Below are 26,686 nucleotides of genomic sequence, written 5' to 3' on the forward strand. Positions count from 1 at the left end.
AATGCTTCATCATAAGTACCAGATAAGAGAAACTAAAGAATAACATTGTTAAATCTGGATGTAGTTCACATTTTCATTCTAATTTATGATGTTTTGTTGCACAGATTTTCCATACTTTTACTCACCGGGCTAAATTGATTTTCCATTGGTTTTGGTCTGGGCATGTTTCAACAAAGTTGCATAATATTTTCCATCTATTTTTAGTATGGATAAAATTTAAGAAGACAAAATTGTGGAACTTTAAAAAAATAAATAACAGATTATTCCATCCATTAAAATTACTTTCATGAAGGTATCCAATCATTTTTTCCTGGCCAAACTTACAGGCTTGCCTTCCGACAATGCAGGGACAATCTGTCTCTACCACAAATGCTACTAATTATCCGGTCTGCCCTCCTTGACACGTTCTTCCCCTTGCATTTTCCTCTCTCTCAGTTTTCCTTTCACCAGTTTCATCCTGCCTCTGTGGGCTACACTTTCCCAGTCTCAGGAGAAGCAAGGTTTGCAAATGTGGCACCCATGGGTGCAGCAGCAGCACCCTCAAAGTTCTCCCCTGTTGCCATAAAGCCTCTGAGTCACCAGTCCCAGCATCTACTACCCCCTTGGTTATGAGGTGGCATTCCTTTTTTTCTTCCTTGAAAAGCACATACAGCTGAAGGAGAAGGTTAGAAGAATTTCTCTAGTTTTGTGTCTTTGTGGGAAGGTGGCACTGATCTGGGAAGAGGAGGGAGAGAAGTGACCAGTGACTGTAGGGTAACGCTCACTCAGAAATACAAATTAACCTTAAAATGTTGGCAACCTCTGCAGTAGAGGCTTCTCAGGAGTCTTATTCTTAACACCCCCTTCCCATGTCATCTGTGCGCCATTTGAACTACATTATTTATATTTGTATGACCAGCAATGATGTTAATGATTCCATTTCTATCAAATCTTGTATTACCTATGCAGTACAGAGGGTCTGCATTGCTTTTGAGAAAATTGAGCAACTCACTGGGTGACCTTGGTCAGTAATATCAAAAGACACTAAGTTATCCAGGAGTTTCACTTTCTTTCTGCCAGAGCACTCCAACCATCAAGGTGGCCTAGGCTGGCCAAACCCTGGCCTGAAACCTGACTGGAATGGGTCTAGAAAATCTGAAAATATTGGCACAGAAAGTAAACTTGGCACATGGTTGGTAGTTCTCATATGTCTCTGGATCCAGGGAGTGCCCTGGAAAAACAGAGACATCCTGGGATTTTTTGTGAGAGGATGGCGGCCATTTTGTGAGCCATGATCTCTTGTAATTTCGTGTCATGTTTCCGCCCCTGAAAAAGCACTTGGGGGCATGATCTCATGTGGCACCCCAAAATATGTTTTGGGGCACCATCCCCCCAAAAACGCTTTTTCCGGGGGAGGGGGGGATTGTAGCGCAAAATGGCCACTATCCTTCTGCAAGAAAAAACAGGAAGGTGGCATCCCAGAAGATGACGTCTGTTGAAGGGTATGGTGCTACTGCCACTATCAAGGTGTTAAGGTTAATACACACAGCCCTTAACAACTTGGTGCCAGTTCACCTATGAGATTGCCTGACCTCTATGTGTCATAGAATCATAGAGTTGGAAGAGACCACAAGGGCCATCCAGTCCAACCCCCTGCCAAGCAGGAAACACCATCAAAGCATTCCTGACAGATGGCTGTCAAGCCTCCGCTTAAAGACCTCCAAAGAAGGAGACTCCACCACACTCCTTGGCAGCAAATTCCACTGTCGGACAGCTCTTACTGTCAGGAAGTTCTTCCTAATGTTTAGGTGGAATCTTCTTTCTTGTAGTTTGAATCCATTGCCCCGTGTCCGCTTCTCTGGAGCAGCAGAAAACAACCTTTCTCCCTCCTCTATATGACATCCTTTGATATATTTGAAAATGGCTATCATATCACCCCTTAACCTTCTCTTCTCCAGGCTAAACATACCCAGCTCCCTAAGCTGTTCCTCATAAGGCATCGTTTCCAGGCCTTTGACCATTTTGGTTGCCCTCCTCTGGACACGTTCCAGCTTGTCAGTATACTTCTTGAACTGTGGTGCCCAGAACTGGACACAGTATTCCAGGTGAGGTCTGACCAGAGCGGAATACAGTGGTACTATTACTTCCCTTGATCTAGATGCTATACTCCTGTTGATGCAGCCCAGAATTGCATTGGCTTTTTTAGCTGCTGCATCACTGTTGACTCATGTCAAGTTTATGGTCTACCAAGACTCCTAGATCCTTTTCACATGTACTGCTCTCAAGCCAGGTGTCACCCATCCTGTATTTGTGCCTTTCATTTGTGCCTTCCACTCGACCGCTTTGATCAGCAGAATCAGCACTTTTACAGGTGCCACATAATACTTGGTTGTTTAGTGTGGCTGCACCAACACCGTATTCTTTTTGGTGCCTGGTGAATACACTTTTATTTATACAAGCCTATCCAGATATTTAGAAAGTCTATATGACTTGTAATTTGTTTCAGTCTATTCCACTGTGATTTTAACTTTCTGTATGTTTTTAATTGTGTCTGTAAATCTTCCAATGATAATTTTATTGTTTTATCTTTTTTGTAAACCCCTTTGAGGTTTTTTCCTACAATCAAGCAGGACATAAATTTAAACACACAAATAAATGATGGGTTACGGGAACCTTAGCCAACCTGATGGTCTCCAAATGTTATTGACAACTTCCAGAATACCTGACCATTGGCTGGAGTTAAGCTTCCAACACATCTGAAGAGAACCAGGTTGGCAAAGGCTGGGCTAAAGCCATAATGGGAATTGACATGAAAATTAGCATTCCATTTGTTAATAAGAATGAAATTGAAGCCTTTGAATCAATACAGCTTTTTAAAAAATTCTTTCCTGATTTAAAACAAAAAGCCCATGCAAAACCTGTTTCACCTGTACCAGCTACAGAGGTTCACCTAGGAGCTCATTATAAGAAACAAAGACAGCAATGAAGCTTCAGTAAAACAAAAGTGTATCGTGTAATGACTGTGCAAATATACAGGCTAACTCAATGCAATATTTAAACAGCAGGCAGCTAACCTGAAAATAAGCTACGATATGAAAACAATCTGTCCTCTGAAATATGCTCACATCCAGATACACTTCCCCAAATTAAAAGGAAGGTTATATAGCTAATTTTAGAATTCCTTCCTTTCCATTACACTTTTATCCAGTTTGCTACACTTTAAATTTCCAAAAAGTCCCAGGATAGATCAGTGAAGATCTGCCCTTAATTTGCCCTCATTGCAGAGTGCTTTAATATATATTGTACAGCTGAATATCTATTTCAGAAAATGCATTGTGCCAGTAGATTCTTTCTGATCAGGGCCAAGCCAAGACATTTCGGTACCTGAGGTGAACCACAAAATGCCACCCTCCCACCAGAGAAGAAAGTGTGAGTGAAGATCTACATCAGGGGTCCCCAAACTAAGGCCCGGGGGCCGGATGTGGCCCAATCGCCTTCTAAATCCTGCCCACGGACGGTCGGGGAATCAGCGTGTTTTTACATGAGTAGAATGTGTATTTTTATTTAAAATGAATCTCTGGGTTATTTGTGGGGCCTGCCTGGTATTTTTACATGAGTAGAATGTGTGCTTTTATTTAAAATGCATCTCTGGGTTATTTGTGGGGCATAGGAATTCGTTCATATTTTTTTTCAAAATATAGTCCGGCCCCCCACAAGGTCTGAGGGACAGTGGACTGGCCCCCTGCTGAAAAAGTTTGCTGACCCCTGATCTACATCATAGAATCACAGAATTGTAGCATTAGAAGGGGCCACGATGGTCATCTAGTCCAACAACCTGAAATACAGGAATCTTCTACCCCAGGCTTCCTCAACCTTGGCCCTCCAGATGTTTTGAGACTACAATTCCCAGCATTCCTGACCACTGGTCCTGCTAGCTAGGGATCATGGGAGTTGTAGGCCAAAAACATCTGAAGGGCCGAGGTTGAAGATGCCTGTTTTACCCAATGTGGGTCTCGAATCCACAACCCTGGGATTAAGAGTCTCATGCTCTACTGAAGTGCCCCTGCCCCTGGCCAGAGTGATTCAGAGACATAACAGCTTTTGATTACCTTTTCAACCACTCTGGTTGATTTAATTCACACACACCGCGCCTTTGTTCCTGATGATGGTCTTTATCCTTCCCTTGTTCCTGAACCCGGGAAACATTTGCTAAAGGAAGTAGCAGAGGCGCTGTATCTTCGCAAACCCCTTTTCCTGAACTGCAGCAGTTCAGCACTAGCTATGGGGAGATACGGTAACTCTCCACCAAAACCTCCAGGGTGGAAAGAGCTTGAGAGCGCAGTATGATGGGTGAGCAGAATCCTCAAAGCAGACAAGAGAAAAAGCTCACTCTGCTTAAACACCACCAGTTTATAAAACACCATAATCTGGATTACCACCATTCCCCACAACCTGACCTGCTTCTATAGATACCTCTTCTTTCTCACTACAGTGGTACCTCAGGTTACAGACGCTTCAGGTTACAGATGCTTCAGGTTACAGACTCCGCTAACCCAGAAATAACGCTTCAGGTTAAGAACTTTGCTTCAGGATAAGAACAGAAATTGTGCTCTGGCAGTGCAGCGGGAGGCCCCATTAGCTAAAGTGGTGCTTCAGGTTAAGAACAGCTTCAGGTTAGGAATGGACCTCCAGAATGAATTAAGTTCTTAAGCCGAGGTACCACTGTATTTGATGCACTAGAAATCTGAGCACTTGTTACATCCAAAGGTTAGCAAGCTAGCTCTTTCAATTACCTTCAACAAGCTCTGCTTACATACTAGCATAAGGTTACCTTTGTGGAATCCCGAATTCTTTACGATGCCACAGAAACACATGTCTTTCCTTCGCAAACTGGAACGATTCTTTCTCCACTGTAAGCATGCTTTCAGCTGTCCTCCTTCTTTTGAAAGAAAACAGTTTGAAAAAGAGCTCATCTCTCTTCAAAGGAGTCTAAATAACTTGATTAAAATAAATTATTATTATTATTACTAAGGCTGTCCACACCTGCACACTGTCTTCTCTGTGCTCTAATTTTGGACTGGATACTGAATCACTGCTGCAACACAGCGGCCTTAAAATCTCAAGCCAAGCCAACACCCAAACCTTTATAGCTATTGTTTCCTAACCTTTGGTCTCAAATAGGTACAGTCCTCCATGACAGCCTAATAAAGTCAGGTAAAGCTCTAGTACATTGTCACAGGAGCCAATAATGCTGAAAGTATTTAGCATTATGGATTTATTTTGGGTGATGACGTTCTACAAGAATGGGTGTAGTAAGTAAAGTTGTAGAAATTTTATTTATAGAGGGTTTCTTTTTTTTAAATCACAAGCTTATGTGAAAATGGGAATTTAAATGCGGAATAATGAGAAACTGAGAGAAACCAAAATGGATTCTGATCTATGTTTATGCATGTTGGCTTCCATCTGTCTCAAGAGACAATGGAGTTCACTTCTGGGGGTGTAGTCAAACTGTTGCATTAGCGGCAATGAAGTGACCTCACTGGGGCACAAGCCTGCGTGGTGTGTATGGAGGTCCAGGGCTGCCCAGAAGACAAAAAAACCCCTTTTCTCCTCACTGATGTGCTCCAAAGGAAAGCAGAGCAATACATTTGGCGCCAGCTTGGCCGCAAGGGTTGGGAGAAGGAAGTGTACAAGGCACAACTTAACCATCTTGGGGACTCCACTCTGGATTTGTGTAGGGTTTACTCCTTAGCCTTTTCTTTTCCTGAATATATCCCACAAGGCAGCAAAAGTTTAGGTTCAGATTTTCCTCCTCCTATATGGGCTACCTCAGGGGTCCCCAAACTAAGGTCCGCAGGCCAGATACGGCCCGAGCCACTCAATTATCCGGCCTGCAGCAACCCCCGCCTCCTGCTCTTACCGGTGCGGCTGTCCACTTCCAGGCCGGCAGAGCACCGGAAATAGCTTGTGCGCATGCGCAAGCGTAATTTCCGGCACACTTCCGGGTCGGAGGAGGCCCATGCACATGTGCACAAGCTATTTCCGGTGCTCCGCCAACCCGGAAGTGCGCCGGAAATTACGCTTGCACATGCTCACAAGCTATTTGCAGTGCTCTGCCAACCCGGAAGTGCGCCGGAAATAGCATGTGTGCATGTGTATGGGCGCGCTCTCTCCATGCGATCGGCGCTGGAGGAACCAGCCCGAGGCCAGGTAAGTTTGCCGACCCCTGGGCTACCTTCTCAGGTTGACGTGCCTCATCTTGTCCCTCACATCCCTCTACAACACATGCTGAAACTGCTTTCCTGACCCCTGGACCCACTATTGGTTTTGTCTGCTCAATCTGGCAGAGCCTGTCTTCACATGCTCCCTGTGGAAACAGTACTGAGACGGATGAACCAATGGTCTGACTTCATATAAGGAGCTTCCTGCGTTCCTTCCTTGTTTATCCAATCAGCTGCTGGTTCTCTATTGTGCTGCAAGTAACATACGTTTGTTGCCTTTAACAAATGAGTACAGTAACCTAAGGCCATTCCAACTCTAAACATATTAAAAAATATTTACCAAATAAAACATATCACAATCCCCAAAATGTTATAACACCACCTACTTGTGGCCAATTTTTCCATTAAAAAAAAAAGGAGAAGCTGGAAAAATAAAGAGCAACGCATATTGCTAATTACAAAGTGTGGGAGACAGTTCCAGCTTTTGGAGAGGATCAGAAGGCTAACAATTTCCAGATGGATTAACTGGCAAGGTAACCATGGCCTCCTGCCAAGAAAATTATTCTCTGCCCTCAAGAGTCTTGAACAAATCCCTGAACTAATAGACCTTTCTTATGTTTCTCCCTTTATAGGAATTTATTTGGGGGGGGGGGAGCTTAGCCACATCCTTATAGGTATTATTGCTGCACCTATATAAGGCAACTGCACCTAAACAGAACAGAACAAAACAAAACCTGCATCACAGGTAGAAGCTGAAGAAAGAAACCTGGCATCTAGGATTCAAACTTAAGCACCTTACATTTCATATATTCACATGGCCATCTCAATTGTTGCGGGAAACTTGGCATTTCAAGTTCCCACTCTAGGTCAGTGATCACAGGCAGAGCTGAATGCATGCAGCGATTCTATTAGGAAAACCACAGAACAAACTACAAAGTAGGAATTCTCAGCCTCCTTTTTTAAAAAAGCTGAGTTTTTAGTCCTTATGACTGCAACAATATGCTGACTTCTGAGTGCATAGTTTCGACTTGTAAAACATACCAAGCTTGTAACAAATATTTTTAGCCTGTTGAAATATAATCTTTTAATTTGAAGTGCAAATAATCTTGCAAAGAAGTTGCCGCTTAAAATTGCTAGTATGAGGTATTAATCCCATCAAAGGTGGGGGGGGGGAAGGAAAGATGTAACCAACCACTGCTCCATTATATATTTTCCTCATTCTCTGACTTCTTCCTCTGTGCTAATCTGTCACAAACAAAGTGAGAGAAACCTCATTATCATTTTATTCTCTTGCCTGAACAAGAAAGGTCCACCAGTTACCCTGGCACTCTGATAATAATAATAATAATAATAATAATAATAATAATAATAATAATAAATTTTTATTTATACCCCGCCCTTCCCAGCCAAGAACCGGGCTCAGGGCGGCTAACACTAATTAAAATCACAGCAAAAACATACCAGTAAACACAATCAATTTAAAATAACAGATTAAAATACAAATTTAAAATTCAATATTAAAACTGCAGTCTCATTTTCAAATAACCCACCAATAAAAGAATGAAGCATAAACATCAAACAGAAGCCAACCCAAAGGCCAGGTGGAACGGCTCCATCTTGCAGGCCCTGCGGAAAGATGCCATCACTGCTCCTGCTTTGTAAAAAGTCCTGGAGCTGCACCTTCCCTCCACTCCACTACTACAGGTGTAAAATAATTTTGTAGTCCATGTAATTGGACACAAAAATGGATACCTGCATAAGTAGTTTTTGTATTAGAACTGATTCACACACATTTTAGTTTTGACAGTTGCAAGAATCACACTCTGGGGTCAGAGAGCACCCCACCCCAGGAATTGTGTTTGGCTCAGGAGCTTTCAGTGGGTGTTTTCTCCCAAGAAGAATCACAGCATTTCACTTTTATCCATCCTTTAAACTGCAAAGGAGGAGGAGAAGGGAGCCATTCAGGAGAAGAAAGTATTGTGTAACTCTCTGCTTTTTTTATTACTGGCAATAGTCAATCCTGGCATAACAAAACAAAACTCTAGACCCCAACTTGCCCTTAAAAAGCAGCCAGCTCAGATCTCTTTAAATATTTTTGTCATTTGGTTCATTTTGACTGCTGTGCAGTGCAATTATACTACATTACTCAGGGAGGCATAACTGTCACATTTGAAAGTTCATGCGCTAACAAGAAATAAAGATCATTACCAGATCAAGTGTTCATTCCATAAGATAATCTGTCCCTGCCACAAAGTACCAAGATTCAAGCAAGATACCTATTAACACCCGCAAGACAACTTCTGTCATCTCAGCTTTTGTACTAAAGATAAAACACAAATTTAATGTTAAAAGCTCACCAGAATCCCATGATTCTCTTATGCATGTCTTTAATAGTAAATTCCAATGGATGTACAAAATTAGTACCCTAACATCACTTACAGGAACACTGAAAACAATCTGATATTCATACAGGTTATCAAAATATTGAAGGCTGCTTTAACTATTTTCTCTCTATACACTCAAAGCAATGTGAGAACCATGCAAATTGCCTGGTCTCTATTAAAATCGATTTTCTCTCCCCTTAGTTAAACATTGACTTATGGTCACTTATTTTTTTCTTAGGTGATGTCAAAAGTAACTTAATATTCTGAACTATATATTTTGCTTCCATCAAAAGTGTCTAATTAGTTGCACTTCATCACACTTTCTCTCGAGGATAAGGCGAGAAGTGCCACAAAAGAACAAAGACATTTAAAGTCATTTTCCAGAAAATCCTTACACAGTCTATTGACTCCTTAAGTTCAAAAGTTAACTAGATTTAGTGGCTTTAACTCACGGATTTAAATTACTTTTCAGTGTAATTCTCACATCTTATTATTCAAAGTAAATCCAGTTAAAACCAGTATATTATTATTAGGCATACATATTACACTTTAGTGGTTGTAAAAGTAGCTTCTCTTATACCACAGTGCAAATCTTTTGAATGGATGTAATTCTTTAGCAGTTTCATGAATATGGGTAGAACCTAATGGGTGTCACTCTGCTGATGAAAGGCAATTTTGGGCAATTCCTCCTCCCCGAATCACCCTGCACACACCCCATGTACCCTAGAGGGTTGCCCAGCAATCTGGAGCAAAAAATTGGTGGGAGGGAAGATGCAAGGGGATGCAAGTCAAAAAAATACCTCTCTCCATTTTCCATTGACAGATGATCTAGAATAGAATCATAGAATCATAGAGTTGGAAGAGACCACAAGGGCCATCCAGTCCAACCCCCTGCCAAGCAGGAAGCACCATCAAAGCATTTCTGACAGATGGCTGTCAAGCCTCTGCTTAAAGACCTCCAAAGAAGGAGACTCCACCACACTCCTTGGCAGCAAATTCCACAGTCGAGCAGCTCTTACTGTCAGGAAGTTCTTCCTAATGTTTAGGTGGAATCTTCTTTCTTGTAGTTTGAATCCATTGCCCCGTGTCCGCTTCTCTGGAGCAGCAGAAAACAACCTTTCTCCCTCCTCTATATGACATCCTTTTATATATTTGAACATGGCTATCATATCACCCCTTAACCTTCTCTTCTCCAGGCTAAACATACCCAGCTCCCTAAGCCATTCCTCATAAAGCATCGTTTCCAGGCCTTTGACCATTTTGGTTGCCCTCCTCCTCCTTCTTAACTAATAGAATCTGTTAGTTAAGAAGAATTTACCAGCCATTTAACTCTGGTTGAGATTATCATTGAACCATAGCTTTATCCTGGCATCATCATCATCATTGTTGTAAGAAAAAACTGCTCCTTTTCCCTTGTGGGATACCCAAGAGCCCATATAGAGTCCTTATGTAGGTTCTCTATCGGTAGGAGAAAATAACAGAGGCCAACCAGAGAATATTGAGAAGCAAAGGAGCTAGTAAGTCTGATCTTTATTAAACTGTTGCAACAAGGTGCTCACACACACCGCCCCCATGCAGGAGGGAGGAGGAACCCAGAACAATGGTGTTCAAGCCCTTATATAGACTTTTGAAATTGCCATCCTGTAGCTCAAGACCAAAGTATTGGTCCAATACTTTGGCCACCTCATGAGAAGAGAAGACTCCCTGGAAAAGACCCTGATGTTGGGAAAGATTGAGAGCACAAGGAGAAGGGGACGACAGAAGACGAGATGGTTGGACGGTGTTCTCGAGGCTACCAACATGAGTCTGACCAAACTGCGGGAGGCAGTGGAAGACAGGAGTGCCTGGCGTGCTCTGGTCCATGGGGTCATGAAGAGTTGGACATGACTAAACGGCTAAACAACAACAAAGCTTGACCACCCCCCAATACATCATACATACATCACAGAAGGCGCGGTCTACAGCAGAATCCTGTCTGGTAGGATTATGGTCACCTGATAATGGTCACTGATTGCTTTTACCTGGGCATCCTGGCCAGTCTTTTGTGATAGTAAATACTCAGTTCCTGAATCCAGGTCACAGGCTCATCCTGTGAGCAAAGAGACAATGGGGAGGCTTTCCCATTTCCTTCCTCCTTGCAGAGAAACATTCGAGGTCAATTTGGGAGAGTCAAAATGGCTTCAGGACTGCCCTCCTGCACCACTTCAGATATGTGGCCCATATAATAATAATAATAATAATAATAATTTATACCCCACCCATCTAGCTGGGTTTCCCCAGCCACTCTGGGTGGCTTCCAACCGAATATTAAAAACAACAGAGCATCAAACATTAAAAACTTCCCTAAACAGGGCCGCCTTCAGTTGTCTTTTAAAAGTAAATAGTTGCTTATTGCCTTGACATCTGCTGGGAGGGCGTTCCACAGGGCAGGTGCCACTACTGAGAAGGCCTTCTGCCTGGTTCCCTTTAACCTCACTTCTCACAGCGAGGGAACCGCCAGAAGGCCCTCAGTGCTGGACCTCAGTATCCGGGCTGAATGATGGGGGTGGAGACGCTCCTTCAGGTATACAGTGCCAAGGCCATTTAGGGCTTTAAAGGTCAGCACCAACACTTTGAAATGTATGTGTTTGCCTGGTATATTTATGAACATTTATTTTATATCTTAGACCTTATAATTCTCATAACATCATCATCAATTATTTGTACCCTGCCCAGCTGACTGGGTTGCTAAATAATATCAGTAAGACTTCCTTTAACTCAATTCTGAATAGGCTCAGCTAATGTACATCATTTTAGAACATGTCAGATTGGGGGTGGGGGGAATTATTATTCAGAAGCCAATTATGAATTATGTCTGCATTATTATTATTATTATTATTATTATTATTATTATTATTAAACATTTATCTCCCTTTACAACACATTTAGGGCCTGCAAGCTTTCTTAGAAATCCCTTCATGTATTGATAAGGTTTTTTTAAAAAAAACACAAAACCAAAACCCTTTTTAACACTGTGTCACGGTAGTACAAACAGGAACCTGGTGCTCCTCTTTTGTCCCACAGAATACTGAATTGTTCATCTATGACCACCATGAAACATTAAGCTGTGTCTGGGTTTTCTTTCCAGTTTAATTCACTGTGCTACCCTTCAGTGATTGGCTTTGAGGAGGAAGCCACATTTACAAAGAAACAACACTACCAATGTTGCTTAAGGGTGTCTTGTTCGAAAACTATAACCAGAGACGCTTTTTCACAGTGTCTTAATGAGAACACATCAACAAACAACAGATCAGCTGTCTTTTTTTCAAAGGGCCTGTAAAAGGTTCCTCTGTTTTGTAAACTTTTTTTTTTTTTTTACTTAAGGGCATATCACAAGACTTTCCGACTGAATTCCTCTTATTAAGCTTGCTTGTTTCTTTTTAGATCAAAGATCTAATTTCTTGTTCCAGCAACTAGTTGCGGCGGGAGAGGCGGATAGAGCCTTTGCTGGACTCAGGTAGTGTTGTAGCAATGGGGTATAGCCTATAGCCTCAAGCAATATTCCCTCCCCCCCAGCTTTTCTCAAACAGAACTTTGATCACTGAAATATCAATGCTTCCTGCAGTAATAATTTCCTGTTTTTTTGCAAAGACTGTAAAAGCAATGGCTATTCTACAGGCCAGGCTTTGTTCTTCTGTACACAGCCATCAGGACTGGGCCATAGGTAGACAAGCGCATGGGAAGTCGAGGTGCCGATCTTGGCAGGATGGAGCACGAACAGCGGGGGTGGGGTGGGAAATGAAAAAGAAGGTAAGTCCAGGGGCAGGGGGAAATGCAGAACAGATTCTGAGCCAAAAGGTCTGTCCAAAGGGTATGTTGTGCATGCATGCTAGAATGAGCAAACTGTTGGACAACAGCAGGCAGTTAGTTATGCAAGAAACTATGGTAGATAGGGAAGGGCAGCCAACTCCTGAAAGCCCCAGCCAACTCCTGGATGCCCCAGCCAACATGGCCAGAGGTCAGGAGTGATGAGAGTTGGAGTCCGACTTCTGGAGGGCACAAGGTTGGCTACCCCTGGGGTGGGGCATCAGGCAGATTAGGAAGGGAGCAGGAAGACATGCTGCAACAAGGCTGCCTGACAGGTAGCAACATTTGATACCCATCAACTGCCCTAGAAAAGCCAGGACATTCCGTTTTTTCCTGTGAGAGCACAGCAGCCTTTTTGAGTGCCTTGCAATCGTACAATTTCGGGCTGACATCTGGCCCTGAAAAAGTGCTTTTTCTGTGTCCACAATCTCATGTGGGTCACGTGACTCGTGCAGGATTTCGGACCCGGATGATGGTGTCCCAGATCTGGGCTGCATTTTGTTGGAGGGTATGACAGCATCCTATGACTGTTGCCACTTAAATTCTACTATGTTTCTAAATGATTCATTATGGTTTTATTACAGGAGTGGGGAACCTTTTATCACCCTGAAGGTCACATTTCCTCATGAGCAACCTTCAGGGGGCACATGTCAGTCGTAGTTGAAGGCCAGAGGAAAAAATGGATGGAACAATGAATGTTATTTTTAGCTTTGTAAAGTAGGCTGTTTGGGAAAGTTTGAGGGCACAAGGAGAAGGGGACGACAGAGGACGAGATGGTTGGATAGTGTTTTCGAAGCTACTAACATGAGTTTGACCAAACTGCGGGAGACAGTGGAAGACAGGAGTGCCTGGCGTGCTCTGGTCCATGGGGTTACGAAGAGTCAGACATGACTAAACAACAACAACGATAACAAAAAGTAGGCTGTGTTCCAGGTCAGAAGTTTCTACTCACTCACGCACACATTGCTCTATCCAGACAAGGAAGAGTTATTATCAAAATTCAAGGATATGCAACAACCAGGCAAAAGCACTCAAGGGGGGGACATGGTGTGAGATGAGGAAATATGGCTTAGAGTGGGGGGGAGGGTGCACTGGGCAGACTCTCAAGGGCCAGATAGAAAGCCCTGGAGGGCCACACTTGAGGTTCCCCACCCCTGTTTTATAAGTCAATATGATTATAATTTATAGAAAATCAATGTAAAAATACAGGAAACAAATATTTGGAGCAAGAGTATCATGCTATCGGAAGGCTGATTTTGCAGTTGCCAAGAGAAAGACAAAGACTAGGTCAAAAGGACTACTGTGAATCGTCTATCCGGGGTATAGTACTACACTAGAATCTAAGGAAACAATACCTGCCCCTTCTTCCTTCACTGTGCACACCTGAGTAGCTTACCTTAAAAGAACACAGTGCTTAGATAGGGAGGTTGAGCACAACCCAATAAGAACCAAGTTTACTGAGAGGTAAGCCCCGCACTGATTTAAACAGAACTTGCATGCCTGGCATTCCAACCATTACTGCAGATGCTCAGCAGTAAAACATTATCACGTACACTGATCAGATAGATACTTTCAATTCAAAGTGTAATTAAAATGCCAACTCATTTCTGTTAAGGAGGGCTTCACTGGAAAGGAAAATGAGAAGATATAGCAACATCCCAAATTGTTCCTGCCATTATCCTAGCATCTATTTCTGTGCGATCTTTCCAATTTCTGATTGCTATATTGATTTTAAGCAGTCCTGGGGCTTGTCTGCAGCAATGAAAGTGACAGTAATTATTCAGGAAAGTTCATTCATCAAAATACAAGCATCTGACTCACCAGACTTGCCTTGTGACTCCAGTTAAAACTACAAGAGGCATTTCAGCCGCGGAACTGCATTAAATTCTTTGAAAAACATTTTTTTTTTTTAGTTCATATATATCCCTGTCTTGTAAATAGGAGAAATTATCTGCTGTGAATTTGGGAACTATTTTACCCTTAATGTACTTCAAAAACATTAATTAAATTATTAAAAGGGAAACTCTGTATGTACCAGCACCAATTTCAGAATTAACATTTCACAGAAGAAAGATGATGCAAATGCAAGATGATTTTAACAAATAAACTGAATGATAGTTTAAATATCTTTAGGACTGCTGTCTTTTGCATGTGAAAAAATGTATTTTGTCATACCTTATTCAACAATGAATGCAAAACATCTAAGCAAAATAGGTTATTGCTCTCCTACATTCAATATTTGGACAGCTATTGCTGGTAGTAACAAGAGATTGTAAAAATAATCTGTAGCAAAAACACATTTAACTACACCCCCAAAGCCAATCTTTAGAATGCATACATTTAATTTAGGCACCAGATTTTGAGATATCAGTTCATTCATTGTGGGCAGAATTCCATTGAAGACTTTGACTTGCTATTTTGTCTTTATTACCATAAACGTATCTTACAGCACAGTCCTATAGATGTCTACTCAGAAGTAACTTTTATCAAGTAAGTGTGTATAGGGTTTCAGTTTAGCGCTGCAGTCCTATACATACCGTACTTATCTAAAAATATGTCCCATCTGACTTACTTCTGAGTAGACACATAGGACTGTGGTGTTAAAGATGTGTTCAGAAAAATAACATCGTATAGATGTGTATATATTTCTCCATGCAGCATGCACAGTTGCAAAACCTGAAAATTAAGGTCTCTTGACCAAAATTGTTGCTATGTTTTCAGAAGTAACTCAGGGGGAAACTGTTCCGACTGCCACTTGTAGGAAAGTAGAAGAATATACATTTTAAAATAAATTTTGAAAACTTTTTTTTAAAAAAATAAAAACAGTATAGAAAAACAATTGAATGTGCCATGTTATGCAGACACACTATTATTTTACAGTTTTGTGATTCCATTCATGCATTTTAAAAAGTGCTGTATGGCAGATTGTATTTGAAACATGAGAAAGCAAATGTTTTTGTTCATTTGTTTGTTAAATATACAAGAATCAAGAAAAGTCTTTGGCATATTTTGCCTATATTTGAAGGCTTGAAGAAAAAAAGGTTATTGTGAAAATGTAAAAACGTGACTGGTCAATTCACTAGTGGAAATAAAAACAAGCAACAACAAATTTACAAGGTTAATCTAACAAATCTACTAAACGTTCACACCTTATGTGCATTTCTATATAGATATATGCTTCCACAGCTTGTCCTTTGCGGTCTCATAAATTTCAATAGGACTTACACAACAGAAATTCCCAATAATTTTTGCCTTATTCTTGGCATTTAAAAATATTTTAAATATGACTAACCTGGATGCAGTTTGTGCTGTAATTGAACACGGTTTTTTTCTTGAAGGGTGCTTTTTTCGAAGTCGTCCTCACTGGCAACTTGATGTAGGTCTGGTTGTCTCACAGAAAGTCCGGTATGTCCAAATTCAGAAAACCTGAGTTGCAACTGTGCTTCAAAATCTTTGCCCAATGAGAAATTTGTAGTAGAATGTCTTGAACGGCAATCATCACTGACGCCAGACTCTTCTTCAGTGTCAAGCATGGGCAATGGAAGTATTCTGTGGTGTAGCTGTGGGCTAGGCAGACTTGAGGATAAAGGAGAAGGAAGAGGCGACATCTGTTTGTGTGTATTGGACAGTGGATAGGAATTATTAAAAACATTGCTAATTGCTACTAAGGACGGAGACAGTGGCCTTTTATCTTCCTGTTTAATGATGGTCCTTGCCTGGCAGGTATCGGGATTCAGATTTATTGGCAGGTGTAAAGACAAATGCTTTTTGTCCTCCTGGGGTACCGTAGCTCTTTTTTCATATACCAAGCCTGCTGGGCTTCTGTCTGCTCTTGTAACAGGCTGCAATCGCTTCCATTCTGCCGTTTCATCTAATCTGTCATACTGTGTAACTTTCAGTAAGGTTTTATTGACGACTCCCGCTAGACTACATGAGTCGTCAATAACATGGTCTTGTTCTTCTTTATGTTGTGGAATATAGCCTTTCTGCTCTTTCTCCTGTGTTACAGTGGCGAAACCAGGACTGACTGATTCTTTGCTCTCCTCACTTGAGGCATAAGGTACTTCGCAGTATTCCACAGAGGTGCGTCCAACATTCTGCAGGTAGCTTTCAGAGACTTCCACTTTTGAGACCACTCCAACTTGAGGCTTGCTTTTGCAGTTTCCTGCAATACGCTCATAACCGTGCACCATTTCAGAGGCTGAGGTCTTCTCAAAAGCCTCCGATTCATTGGTTGACGTTCCCTGGAAAGACGTCCGCGAAGGGCTGCTCTGCTGCACCTGGATCCCTTTAAGGGTGTCCTCTACATCATCTAGCAGACTATGGCTATGTGCAAAACAGTGTCCAAACACATCATTGTCGTACTCAGAGAAAGAGACAGAGAGATCTGTATCAGACCCCAAAGCCCGGCTGTTCTCAAGCAAATACCACTCTCTCCTTGGTCCTTCTGTTAGTTTATTCACATCTGATGATAAATCATCTTTGTCTTCCACCTTCTCCTGACCAGAACATGCAAAGGAGCTGGAAGAGAAATAGGCAGGATATTTGGCAGAAAGAAATTTATCATTTCCCAACAACATTGCTTTGCTGTTTAATGCTGGTGGCTCCAAAACGCCAGATGTCTTCCTTTTCATTTTCTTGTTTATGAAGTCCTCAATGCTCTCTCTCCGTTTGCTGAATCTCCTCGTTTTTTTGTTTTTGGGAGCGGACTTCTTCTCCATAGATCCCGAAAGAGACTCTTGTTGATCCTTGAAACCCTGTCTGCCATCATTGCTATATTTCAGGCTTTCAGAAATATCTTGCAGCTTCCCCTCCTGGTTCCCCATTTTGACACCTAGAATGTGGCTTGAACTAAGGAGAGTAGCCAACAGCCTCTCCTTTTCAGCATTCAGTTTATACAACTCAGTGAGAATATCCTTAGTAGTTGTTTGCTTGAAGAAGATGTCTCCAATGTTTTCACAGGTCTGCCCTCTCGATCCTACTGCCTCCGAGCCTTCGCTCACTCGATAGCAGCGATGAAAATGTTTACTGGATTTGTCCAGAGTTACACAGCCCTTGTACGTGAACCCTTTGACTTTCCCCTTTGGGAGATAGAAGCTGACGTAGCAAAGCTCCATAATGGGTCTGTACAACTGGAGGACGGTATAAGTGCCTTCCATTGTGTTTGTCTAATTATTTAATTTAAATTATGAGGTCAGTATTTCTAACCTTGCATAACACACCATGTGATGCAAGGAAAGTAGAGGAGGCATCTGACTAATCTTCTACAGTAACATTTCCTGTTAAAAAGAAGAAGAAAAGCTTGTCAGAAAGATGTTATCCTCCCCACATTTTTTTTTTAAAAAAAAACAGAACGAAAACAAGGATCTAATCTCCTTCAAAATTTAATCCAAAATACCAGCCTGTCACAAGAACTGTGACACATATGAGTTATTGGTCACATTGCTAGAAAAAACACAAACTTCACACTGTTAGCGTGTTTCTGAACTATGTTACTATTTTCTTATTGATCTGCTAAACATTAACAAACCGCTTGGCCAATGGAATATGGCTGAAAAGATTGCTCGCAACATAACTTTGTATTTGTACTGTAATAGGACTATAGTTCAGTGGTATTTCTGCATTTAGAAGGTCCCAGTTTCAGTCCTAGAAATCTCCAGATAGAGTTCAGAAAGACTTCTGTTTGAAATCCTTGCAAGCTTCTGAAAGCCAAAGTAGATAATACTGAGCAAGATTTGACATAATGTTCCTACATACTGAACCAGTAAACACTCTAAAATACTAGATTACACTATTGAAAGTACAAATGCTGGTGTAAATATTAGTATGAAATAAAAAACATCCAAATAAATTAATAAAAATAAATAAAACAATTTTGATTTGCATGTAATCCGATTATCATTTTTGATATAATGAGATATTATGTTAACAATCTATTAGAAGTTGAGTGTTGCATCTAAGAGTGCATTCAGATGTGTTAGATTTGCTGATTATAATGCTAGAGCTTCCATCAAATTTTCTAATGTTTTTTTCATACCGCAGGACCTACTTTGTTATGGAGCAGTGGGTTTGGGGCTGAGATAGACCCATTCTATGTTAAATTTTATTTACCCTATTGGGTATGGTGTGACACAATAGGTAAAGGTAAAGGACCCGTGCATGGTTCAGTCAAAGCTGACTATGGGGTGCGGCACTCGTCTCGCTTCAGGCAGAGGGAACCGGTGTTTGTCCACAGACAGCTTTCTAGGTCATGTGGTCAGCAGGACTAAACTGCTTCTGGCACAACAGAACATTGTGATGGAAACCAGAGCACACGGAAATGTCATTTACCTTCCTGCCACAGTGGTACCTACTTGCACTGGTGTGCTTTTGAACTGCTAGGTTGCCAGGAGCTGGGACAGAGCAATGGGAGCTCACCCTGTTGCATGGATTCGAACCACCAACCTTCTGATTGACAAGCCCAAGAGGCTCAGTGGTTTAGACCACAGCACCACCCATATCCTCCTGTGACACAATATCATCACTGGACAACGTCACCACTACCCCCATGAAAACAGCAGGAAAGAACTGTATACTGCCCCAAATTTCACCACTTTGCTCCCATGATCTTCTGAGTTAAAGGGGCTGCAAATGGATTTTTTTCCTGGAAAATGTGAATTTAAAATGTGCTGTATTCCATTAGTTTTCTAGAAGTGGTATTTACTCATGTGAAAGCTCAATTTTAATGCAGAAATTAACAGATAGGGAAATTTCAGAAAAATAGAACAAACTGCCATGTGAATGAAGCCCTAGCGAATGTTATTCTGAGAAGTCAAGCACTGGGTGTCTCTGCTTTGTGCTCAAGAAGAGCACTTTATCTGGAACTTTCCTAATACAGAGTTCTGTCCAACAAAGTTTTCCCATTGCGGGGGGTTGAACTAAATGGCCCTTGGGGTTCCTTTCATCTCTACATTTCTACGAACCTATCATCAGCGCAAGGACTTCTGCCTGTTATAAGAGGACTTCCTCTCCCTGTGCTCTCCCAAATCTGTTCTAGATTGTTTCCCCAACAATCTAGAACAGATTGGGGAGGGTATAGAGAGGGGAGGGAGGGGAAGTACCTCTGTGCACATATAAATAGCATTTCTCCTAAGTGCTCAAAGTTAGTCATCCATATTAATATCAGTCCACAAACTGTGAGGGGATACTGTATTCTTAAAGTATTTTACCAAAGGCCACCCAGTGAGATCTTTGCATAAAACCAAATAGTAGTAGTAGTAGTAGTAGTAGTAGTAGTAGTAGAAGAAGAAGAAAAAGAAGAAAGACCTTAAAATATATAAATTGGAAATTGGCATGATTTACAAAGCTTTTAAGATCGGTTTTATATTATTTAGCACAGAAAACATTTGTTTCTAAATGTGGATTTCAACCAAAACATTTATTGCCTGTTTTTTGCTTTCATATCTAGTTTGACATACTGTATTATTGATAAGAGTATGATAGATGAGTGTGTACTAGCAGCACTGCGGAAGCTAGGGACACAGTGATTACATTATGGCTCTTTCTAATTTAATTTAACCATGCTACATGCATAATATGCTCAATTCCAGTTCCAGGTCATTTTGGCGTACACTGTTCAATATGCTCTTTCTTTCTCAAGCAAAAGCAAAAGCCACAGGCAATTGCTTTTACCATGTACTCATGAAACATCTGACGAGATCATACATCTCAATAGGATTTTGACAAATGTGATGCAAAAAGATCATGGTTTCCCATTTCCATAATTGTCAGTACTGCTAGTTCCCTGGAAAACTCCTTTGCTTTTCTTCCATATACAAAATTATCTAGACGTGTCTGTTTTTTTTACAATTGCAGACGTGTCTGTTTTTTACAATTTTTACAATTGCCCAATTTTTCTGTGAAAGTGACAGGAATTTAGGAGCACATCCTTTTAACTGATGCAGTACCTCATACAATCTGGCAAACAGATATCTGCACTACTTTAAGCAGGGAGCCTGTGGCTCTACAAGTGTTCTTAGACCACAGATCCCATCATCCCTGACCGCTGGCTGGGGCTCATGGGAGTAGGAGTCAAAGAGCACCGGAAACGCCACAGGCTCCTCCATCTCTGTGCTAACTACTTAGGCTGCACAATCTCCAATACAGCTTAAAGTCTAGCCACATGCAATGCCACGGAGCCGGACAACGTCCAAAATTAAAAGATGTGTAATAAAAATGGAACTGTTGTTTATAAGGGCCACCTTGTGCTGAAAGTTGAGCCTGTGTATAAGCTTGCACAAATCACACATTCTCAAGATGATTTCACGGTCTATAATATGGAAGCATACAGAAAAACAATTCTTCTCAATACTTAACCCGTGAAGGACAATGATATGTCATGTGGCTAATTCTTGTTGCTTAGGCAGAACAACCAATCAGGGCTAGAAATTATTGTGGAAACCGATAAGGCAATCAAGCACGTTCTTTTCCTAGAGTCTAATACTGCAACTGAAGAAAATCCCTTGCAAAATCAATTATCTTCTTGGTGTTATATGATGCAGCACCCAGACCCCAAAACTAATTCAAGGTACATAGCATAATTTATTCCTCTTGTTGTTGTTCAGTCGTTCAGTCGTGTCCGACTCTTCGTGACCCCATGGACCAGAGCACGCCAGGCACACCTATCCTTCACTGCCTCCCGCAGTTTGGCCAAACTCATGTTAGTAGCTTCGAGAACACTGTCCAACCATCTCATCCTCTGTCGCCCCCTTCTCCTTGTGCCCTCAATCTTTCCCAACATCAGGGTCTTTTCCAGGGAGTCTTCTCTTCTCATGAGGTGGCCAAAGTACTGGAGCCTCAACTTCAGGATCTGTCCTTCTAGTGAGCACTCAGGGCCGATTTCCTTGAGAATGGATAGGTTTGATCTTCTTGCAGTCCATGGGACTCTCAAGAGTCTCCTCCAGCACCATAATTCAAAAGCATCAATTCTTCGGCGGTCAGCCTTCTTGATGGTCCAGCTCTCACTTCCGTACATTACTACTATTCCTCTTACCCTCCCCAAAATACTGATGTGCTTCAAGATGGGGTAGCACTAGAAGCTGTCATTCAGTGCTCTTCCGCTGTAAACCACATGATTACAATTGATTTTCCATACTTCAAGGGTCATACGGCTTTGTGTGTGTGTTTATGTACATTCCACTATTTTCCATCCACACTAGTAAGGGAGACACAGCTGTGTGGGTATGGAAGGGGCAGTTCCTCTGACCATACTGTTGTTGTTTTTTTAAATCAATTTGGGCAAATTACAAAAATTATACCAATGTAGTTTTATTTAGGCTCTCTTGTCCGCTTGATTTAAATGTTTGGGTTTTTTTTTTAAGTCTGGATCCAACCTATTATGCTTGTACATGCTTTTACATAAACTTACTTGACATTTATTTAATTGTGCATTAAAGCTCTAATGACACTGGGAGAAGATATTTTCTCTGGAGACACCTAATATTATCCTCTATTTAAAAACATTTATAAACCACCTTCCCACAGTAGAGAAAATACAGCATCAAAATAACTAACAAGTATGAAACAGCCTTCAAGCTGACATGCAAAATAAAATAATTTGCCAAAAATAAAAACAGAAGAGGTGCCAAGCATTTTTCTTCAAGGAGGCTTTTCCACAGACTGGGTGTCACCCTGATAACTACCTACCTAGGTTCCATAATTGGGGAGGTCCAGAGCATAGCCTCATAGCAAGCCTTCAAAATCCTTCAAACACTTCAGCTCAGTGGTTCCCAAACTTCCCCCTCCACACACATAAACCACTTGAAAATTCCTTAAGGTCTTAGTGGACCGCTTACTAATATTCTTCTGTCTGATGTGGCCATTGTGCTAGATGTTATATGATTTTAACTGCATTTTTATTTCTTCTTTTATTCCCAACATTGCATTTTATTGCATTGCAATTTAATTCCATAGAATTTAAACTATATGTGTTATTCACAGACGTGACACAAGCCACCAGAATGAAACTCGTGAACCACTGGTTTGGGACCACAGTCTAATGGTCTTGCTTTAGTGTTTGGCCATTGCAGGCTTTATAGGTCAACACCAGTGCTTTGGAGGGGAAAAAATGGGTAAAAGAGAATAAATGCTGGCATTTGAGAGGAAATGCTGTTCTATCACTTTTCCTTTCTCTTGACCAGAATCATTATGGCTCTGGTCAGATGTTACTTTTCAAATGTGGTTTTGGGGGAAGTGGGTGTCAGCCTTGTTCTCAACTTTGTTCTCATTCATTCTCTTCCCAGCCAACTGCTGGTAGAAGCTTACATCAAAGTACTCCTAGTTTTAATTATTAGAGCAGAACTGTTCAAGGAAGAAGAAGAAAAACTTGGCAACCTCTATCAGAGATCAAAACTGAGCTCTATGCATGCAAAATGCTATACTTCCACCATGAACAGCAAAGCAGCCAGTTGATTTGTCAACCTTGCCCAGCTCATATAAAGCGTCAAAGGGATGACTCAGAACAGGGGTGGCAACTCCCAAGAGACTTCGATCTACTCACAGAGTTAAACACTGGCAGTGATCTACCTCCTTTGGGGGGTTCAGGTCAAAGTTGTTGAGTTTTTTCAGGGAGGAGGTAAAATGTTGAGCTTTTTTTTTTTTTAAAGGGGAGCCACGGTTGTTCAGCTTCTTTGGGGGGAGCCAATAATCTACCAGTGATCTACTGCAGACACCCAGTGATCTACCGGTAGGTCACAATCTACCTGTTGGACATGCCTGACTCAGAACATAAGGTTGGAGATCACCAAGATAAGCCACAATGAATCTATGCAGCTTCTCAAGTACAGACAGGATGGTTTTTGAATACAGAAGCAAAATGAAGCAGAGGACCATGAAAAGCATTGAAAAAGTAGTTAGGTTTTTATTCATAGTATTAAAAGACAGTATTTTCTAGCTGGTAAAACAGTAGTACGTTTCACATGCAGACTATAAAAAAAACTGTTCAAATACTTGTAGACACATGATCGGATAAAAATCAGTTTCCCATCTTCCTTTATGGTGTACCATGATCATAGAATCATAGAGTTGGAAGAGACTACAAGGGCCATCCAGTCCAACCCCCTGCCAAGCAGGAAAAATATGAAGATGAAACAGTAACATTTCAATAGAAGGAATGCATTAAATACTCAAGTTTTTGGCAAAAGGTTAGCAATCATACCACATGGTAAACCTACACTATTTTAGAAAAGCAACAACATTACTGTGCCAAATTCTTATAAATACTACTGAGATTATGTTGTTTCGATGAAGTTAACAGTAACCTGCACCCCCCCCCTTTAACTCCATTTTTTGGTTACAAAGTTTTTTGTTTGTTGAGGATCAATTGTGCATTGGCTGTTTGCATGTTGCTTTTTACAAGGATACCATCTAGTAATCTATGGCTAGCCTTATGCATGATGCCACAGTCTTTGCTGATACAATTAATTGTATTGACCCTGAGTTCATGACCCAATGGTGCATGTTTAAATTAGCAAAACTTGTTTAGCTTTTAAGTGCCTGTTCATTCTGCAGATTCTCTTTTAAGTAGCGATTTGAAGCCACTGCAAAGTTCAGCTGCTTGCTGTTTAAATTACAATGTTTGAGACTGCTGCAATCATCTTCCATACTTTGAGAAACACTGTTCTTGTTGCTGCAATCATCTTCCGTACTTCGAGAAACACTGTTCTTCCCTTTGTACAAGACTCACAGCTGAAACATAATTTCTGATCAGGAGGGCTTATGGCTCAAGCCCCATCATATCTGATTCCAGTGGCATTCACCCTCTAATATCTGGAGATGACCATCTGTCATGGATGCTTTAGTTGAGATTCCTGTATTGCAGGGGGTTGGACTAGATGACCCTCAAGATCCCTTCCAACTCTACAATTCTATGATTCTATGCATCTGACAGTATCTTCGTTAGAAGATCTTGGTCAAAACAGTAATGCCACACAGACACACCCTTATAATAAAAAGTGCTTTTCTGGTCATACCTTATTGAAAGACTAGGCAGAAGAGAATTTCAAACCGCCTAGCAGTTCTTCAAAATAGGAGGTATTTAGAAATGGCTATTTCTAAATGCCTAAGTGCTTATTTAAAATGCCATTGAGATTTATCCCCAAATGAGGCTATGCTGCTTGGGAGGGCACCAGATTAGTTAAGGGCTGCATTAGATGAATAACACGCCCTTCACTGTGTATAGCATCACATCTGCTCTATTTAAGCAGAACAGAAAGCTGTTCTCAAAACAAAACTCAATAACCCAAGGCTTGATATTATTAAAAATATTACAGCAAAATACATCTACCTACTCTAAAAACTGCAGGCCCAGAAGCATGGGAAAGATTCAGCTGATCTCAAAGTCCAAAGCAAAAAACAAAAACTAATAACAGGCAGAAGGAAACGCCATTAGCCTCAGGATACAGAGGTCTGACACGGAATAGCTATTTAAGAGAAGGGTTCCCACCCACCCCTCCTCCAAGTTAACAAGCCATACAAAGGGCACATTATAGAAATCATGTTCTAACAGCTTATGGATGCCTGTGTTTAAAGATTCGCAGGCAGAACAAACTACAGGTTCAAGTTTGCCTATGGCAAAATGCCCTGCTGGGGCCCCTCCTTCATCACACTCCTCTCCCTGCCTTACTTAAACAGTGGGCACCAAACCTTCCAGTCAGCACTGGTGACTCCCAATGGAAATTCCACAATGCTCCTGATGTAGCAGAGCAACACCACATCAGGGACACGTGGGGAATTTGAATGGTGGCTCTTTAACTCAGCCGCAAAGCACAGGAAGGGATACTTGTTCGTAGCGATCACAGCACCATTTCTGGAAGTGTAAACTACTGTATGGGCTTCTTTCAGTGCAAAGACTGCATCAAGATTTCATTATTATAAGATGATATTAATAAACTTATGCATTGTAGCTTGCCAGCCACAAGTCATTTTGTGTTGATGATGCGTGCTAGTCAGTTCAGTGCAATGAAAGAACCAGTGCTGTGTTGAAATGCCACTGAATGCCTGTAGCTAGGAATCACAAGTGATGTTGCACTCAGATCCTGTTTGTGGGACTTCCCATAGGCATCTGGTTGGTTGGTCGCTGTGAGAGCAGGAAGCTGTACCAGATGGGCAATTGGCCTGATCCAGCAGAGCCCTTATGTTTTTTCTAAAATCTGTTGTCTAATTTTTTTTTGGTGTCTGCCCCTGCCAGCCCCGTGAAAGGGGCTTTCATTTTTCTGCCTCATTTCCAGGGCACTTTAGAATTTGTATAGAATTTCAATGGGTTGGGAACCTTGAGATTAACTTATTGTTGCACTGTGGCTGGGGGGAAGTGTGTACATTTTTAAAAGAAATTTTTTCTAGTACCCTTTTCTTCAGCACTCTGCAGCCTCCCTAGATGTCGACGGTTCCTGATCTGAAAAAAAGCCCTACAGGAGGAATGACCTCATGATGGTTTCCCCAGGGCATTAATGGGTGTTCTGGCTACAGAGTGTGGACCACTAATGAGGTGATTTGTCACATGAAAGAAACTTCCCTCACAAACACCCCTCAGCCAACTCAAAAATAAGGTATGTATTAAAAAAAAACAACCAAAACCTACACCCCACCCTTGAGAATTTCATTTTTTTTCTCTCTTTTGAAATTTTTTGAATGCAATTTCTTTTCTGATTAATTTGTGGGGAATGGTTGTTAAAACATGGGAGAATTTTTCAGCACAGCATTACAAGGAACTAAAGTATCCAAAACATTTATTCAAGTAAGGGACTGCGTCTATAAAATCTATTCTAGAATTCCTAGAGCTGTGGCTTTCAAACTTTCCTCTTCTGGGAGCTTTTTCCTCATCAAATCATCTGTCAACAAACCCTTGTACAGGGCAAAAGAGTCAGAAACACATTCTGCAATGGCACAAAGTGGCACTGATCAGGCCTGTTGGGCACAATCAATGCTCTGTGCCCATCACATGTTCACCCTAGTACACACCCAATATCCCCCTGCAGGCATGTTATGGAGGAACATGGGTAGCATTGGGCAAGCTCTCTTTCAGGGATGTTTGTCTACCATTGCTAATCTTATCACTGAGGAAAGCCTCTGAAAAACTGCATGGTTCCCTGAAAAATAGTGGCCACACAATAATATTTTAGATTTGAAATTAGTAAACATTGTGGCATGACATCATTCTTCTACATTCAGTTGTTACTGTTTCTCCATATGGGAATTTTCATTTTATTATTTCCAGCTTCT

General features: G+C 41.3%; 1 protein-coding gene across 1 annotated transcript in view; it reads right to left on the minus strand.

The window, feature by feature from the left end:
- FMN1 (formin 1) overlaps window positions 1-16,949 on the minus strand; it is a 136,134-nt gene extending 119,185 nt beyond the window's left edge. The window contains exon 1 of the mRNA XM_033144837.1: window positions 15,723-16,949. Coding sequence (XP_033000728.1) covers window positions 15,723-16,623 — 901 coding nt within the window. The 5' untranslated portion in view covers window positions 16,624-16,949. The remainder of the gene's footprint in view (window positions 1-15,722) is intronic.
- Between the last annotated feature and the right edge of the window lie 9,737 nt (window positions 16,950-26,686).

Source organism: Lacerta agilis, chromosome 1 (genome assembly GCF_009819535.1).
Source record: "Lacerta agilis isolate rLacAgi1 chromosome 1, rLacAgi1.pri, whole genome shotgun sequence".
Taxonomy (NCBI): domain Eukaryota; kingdom Metazoa; phylum Chordata; class Lepidosauria; order Squamata; family Lacertidae; genus Lacerta; species Lacerta agilis.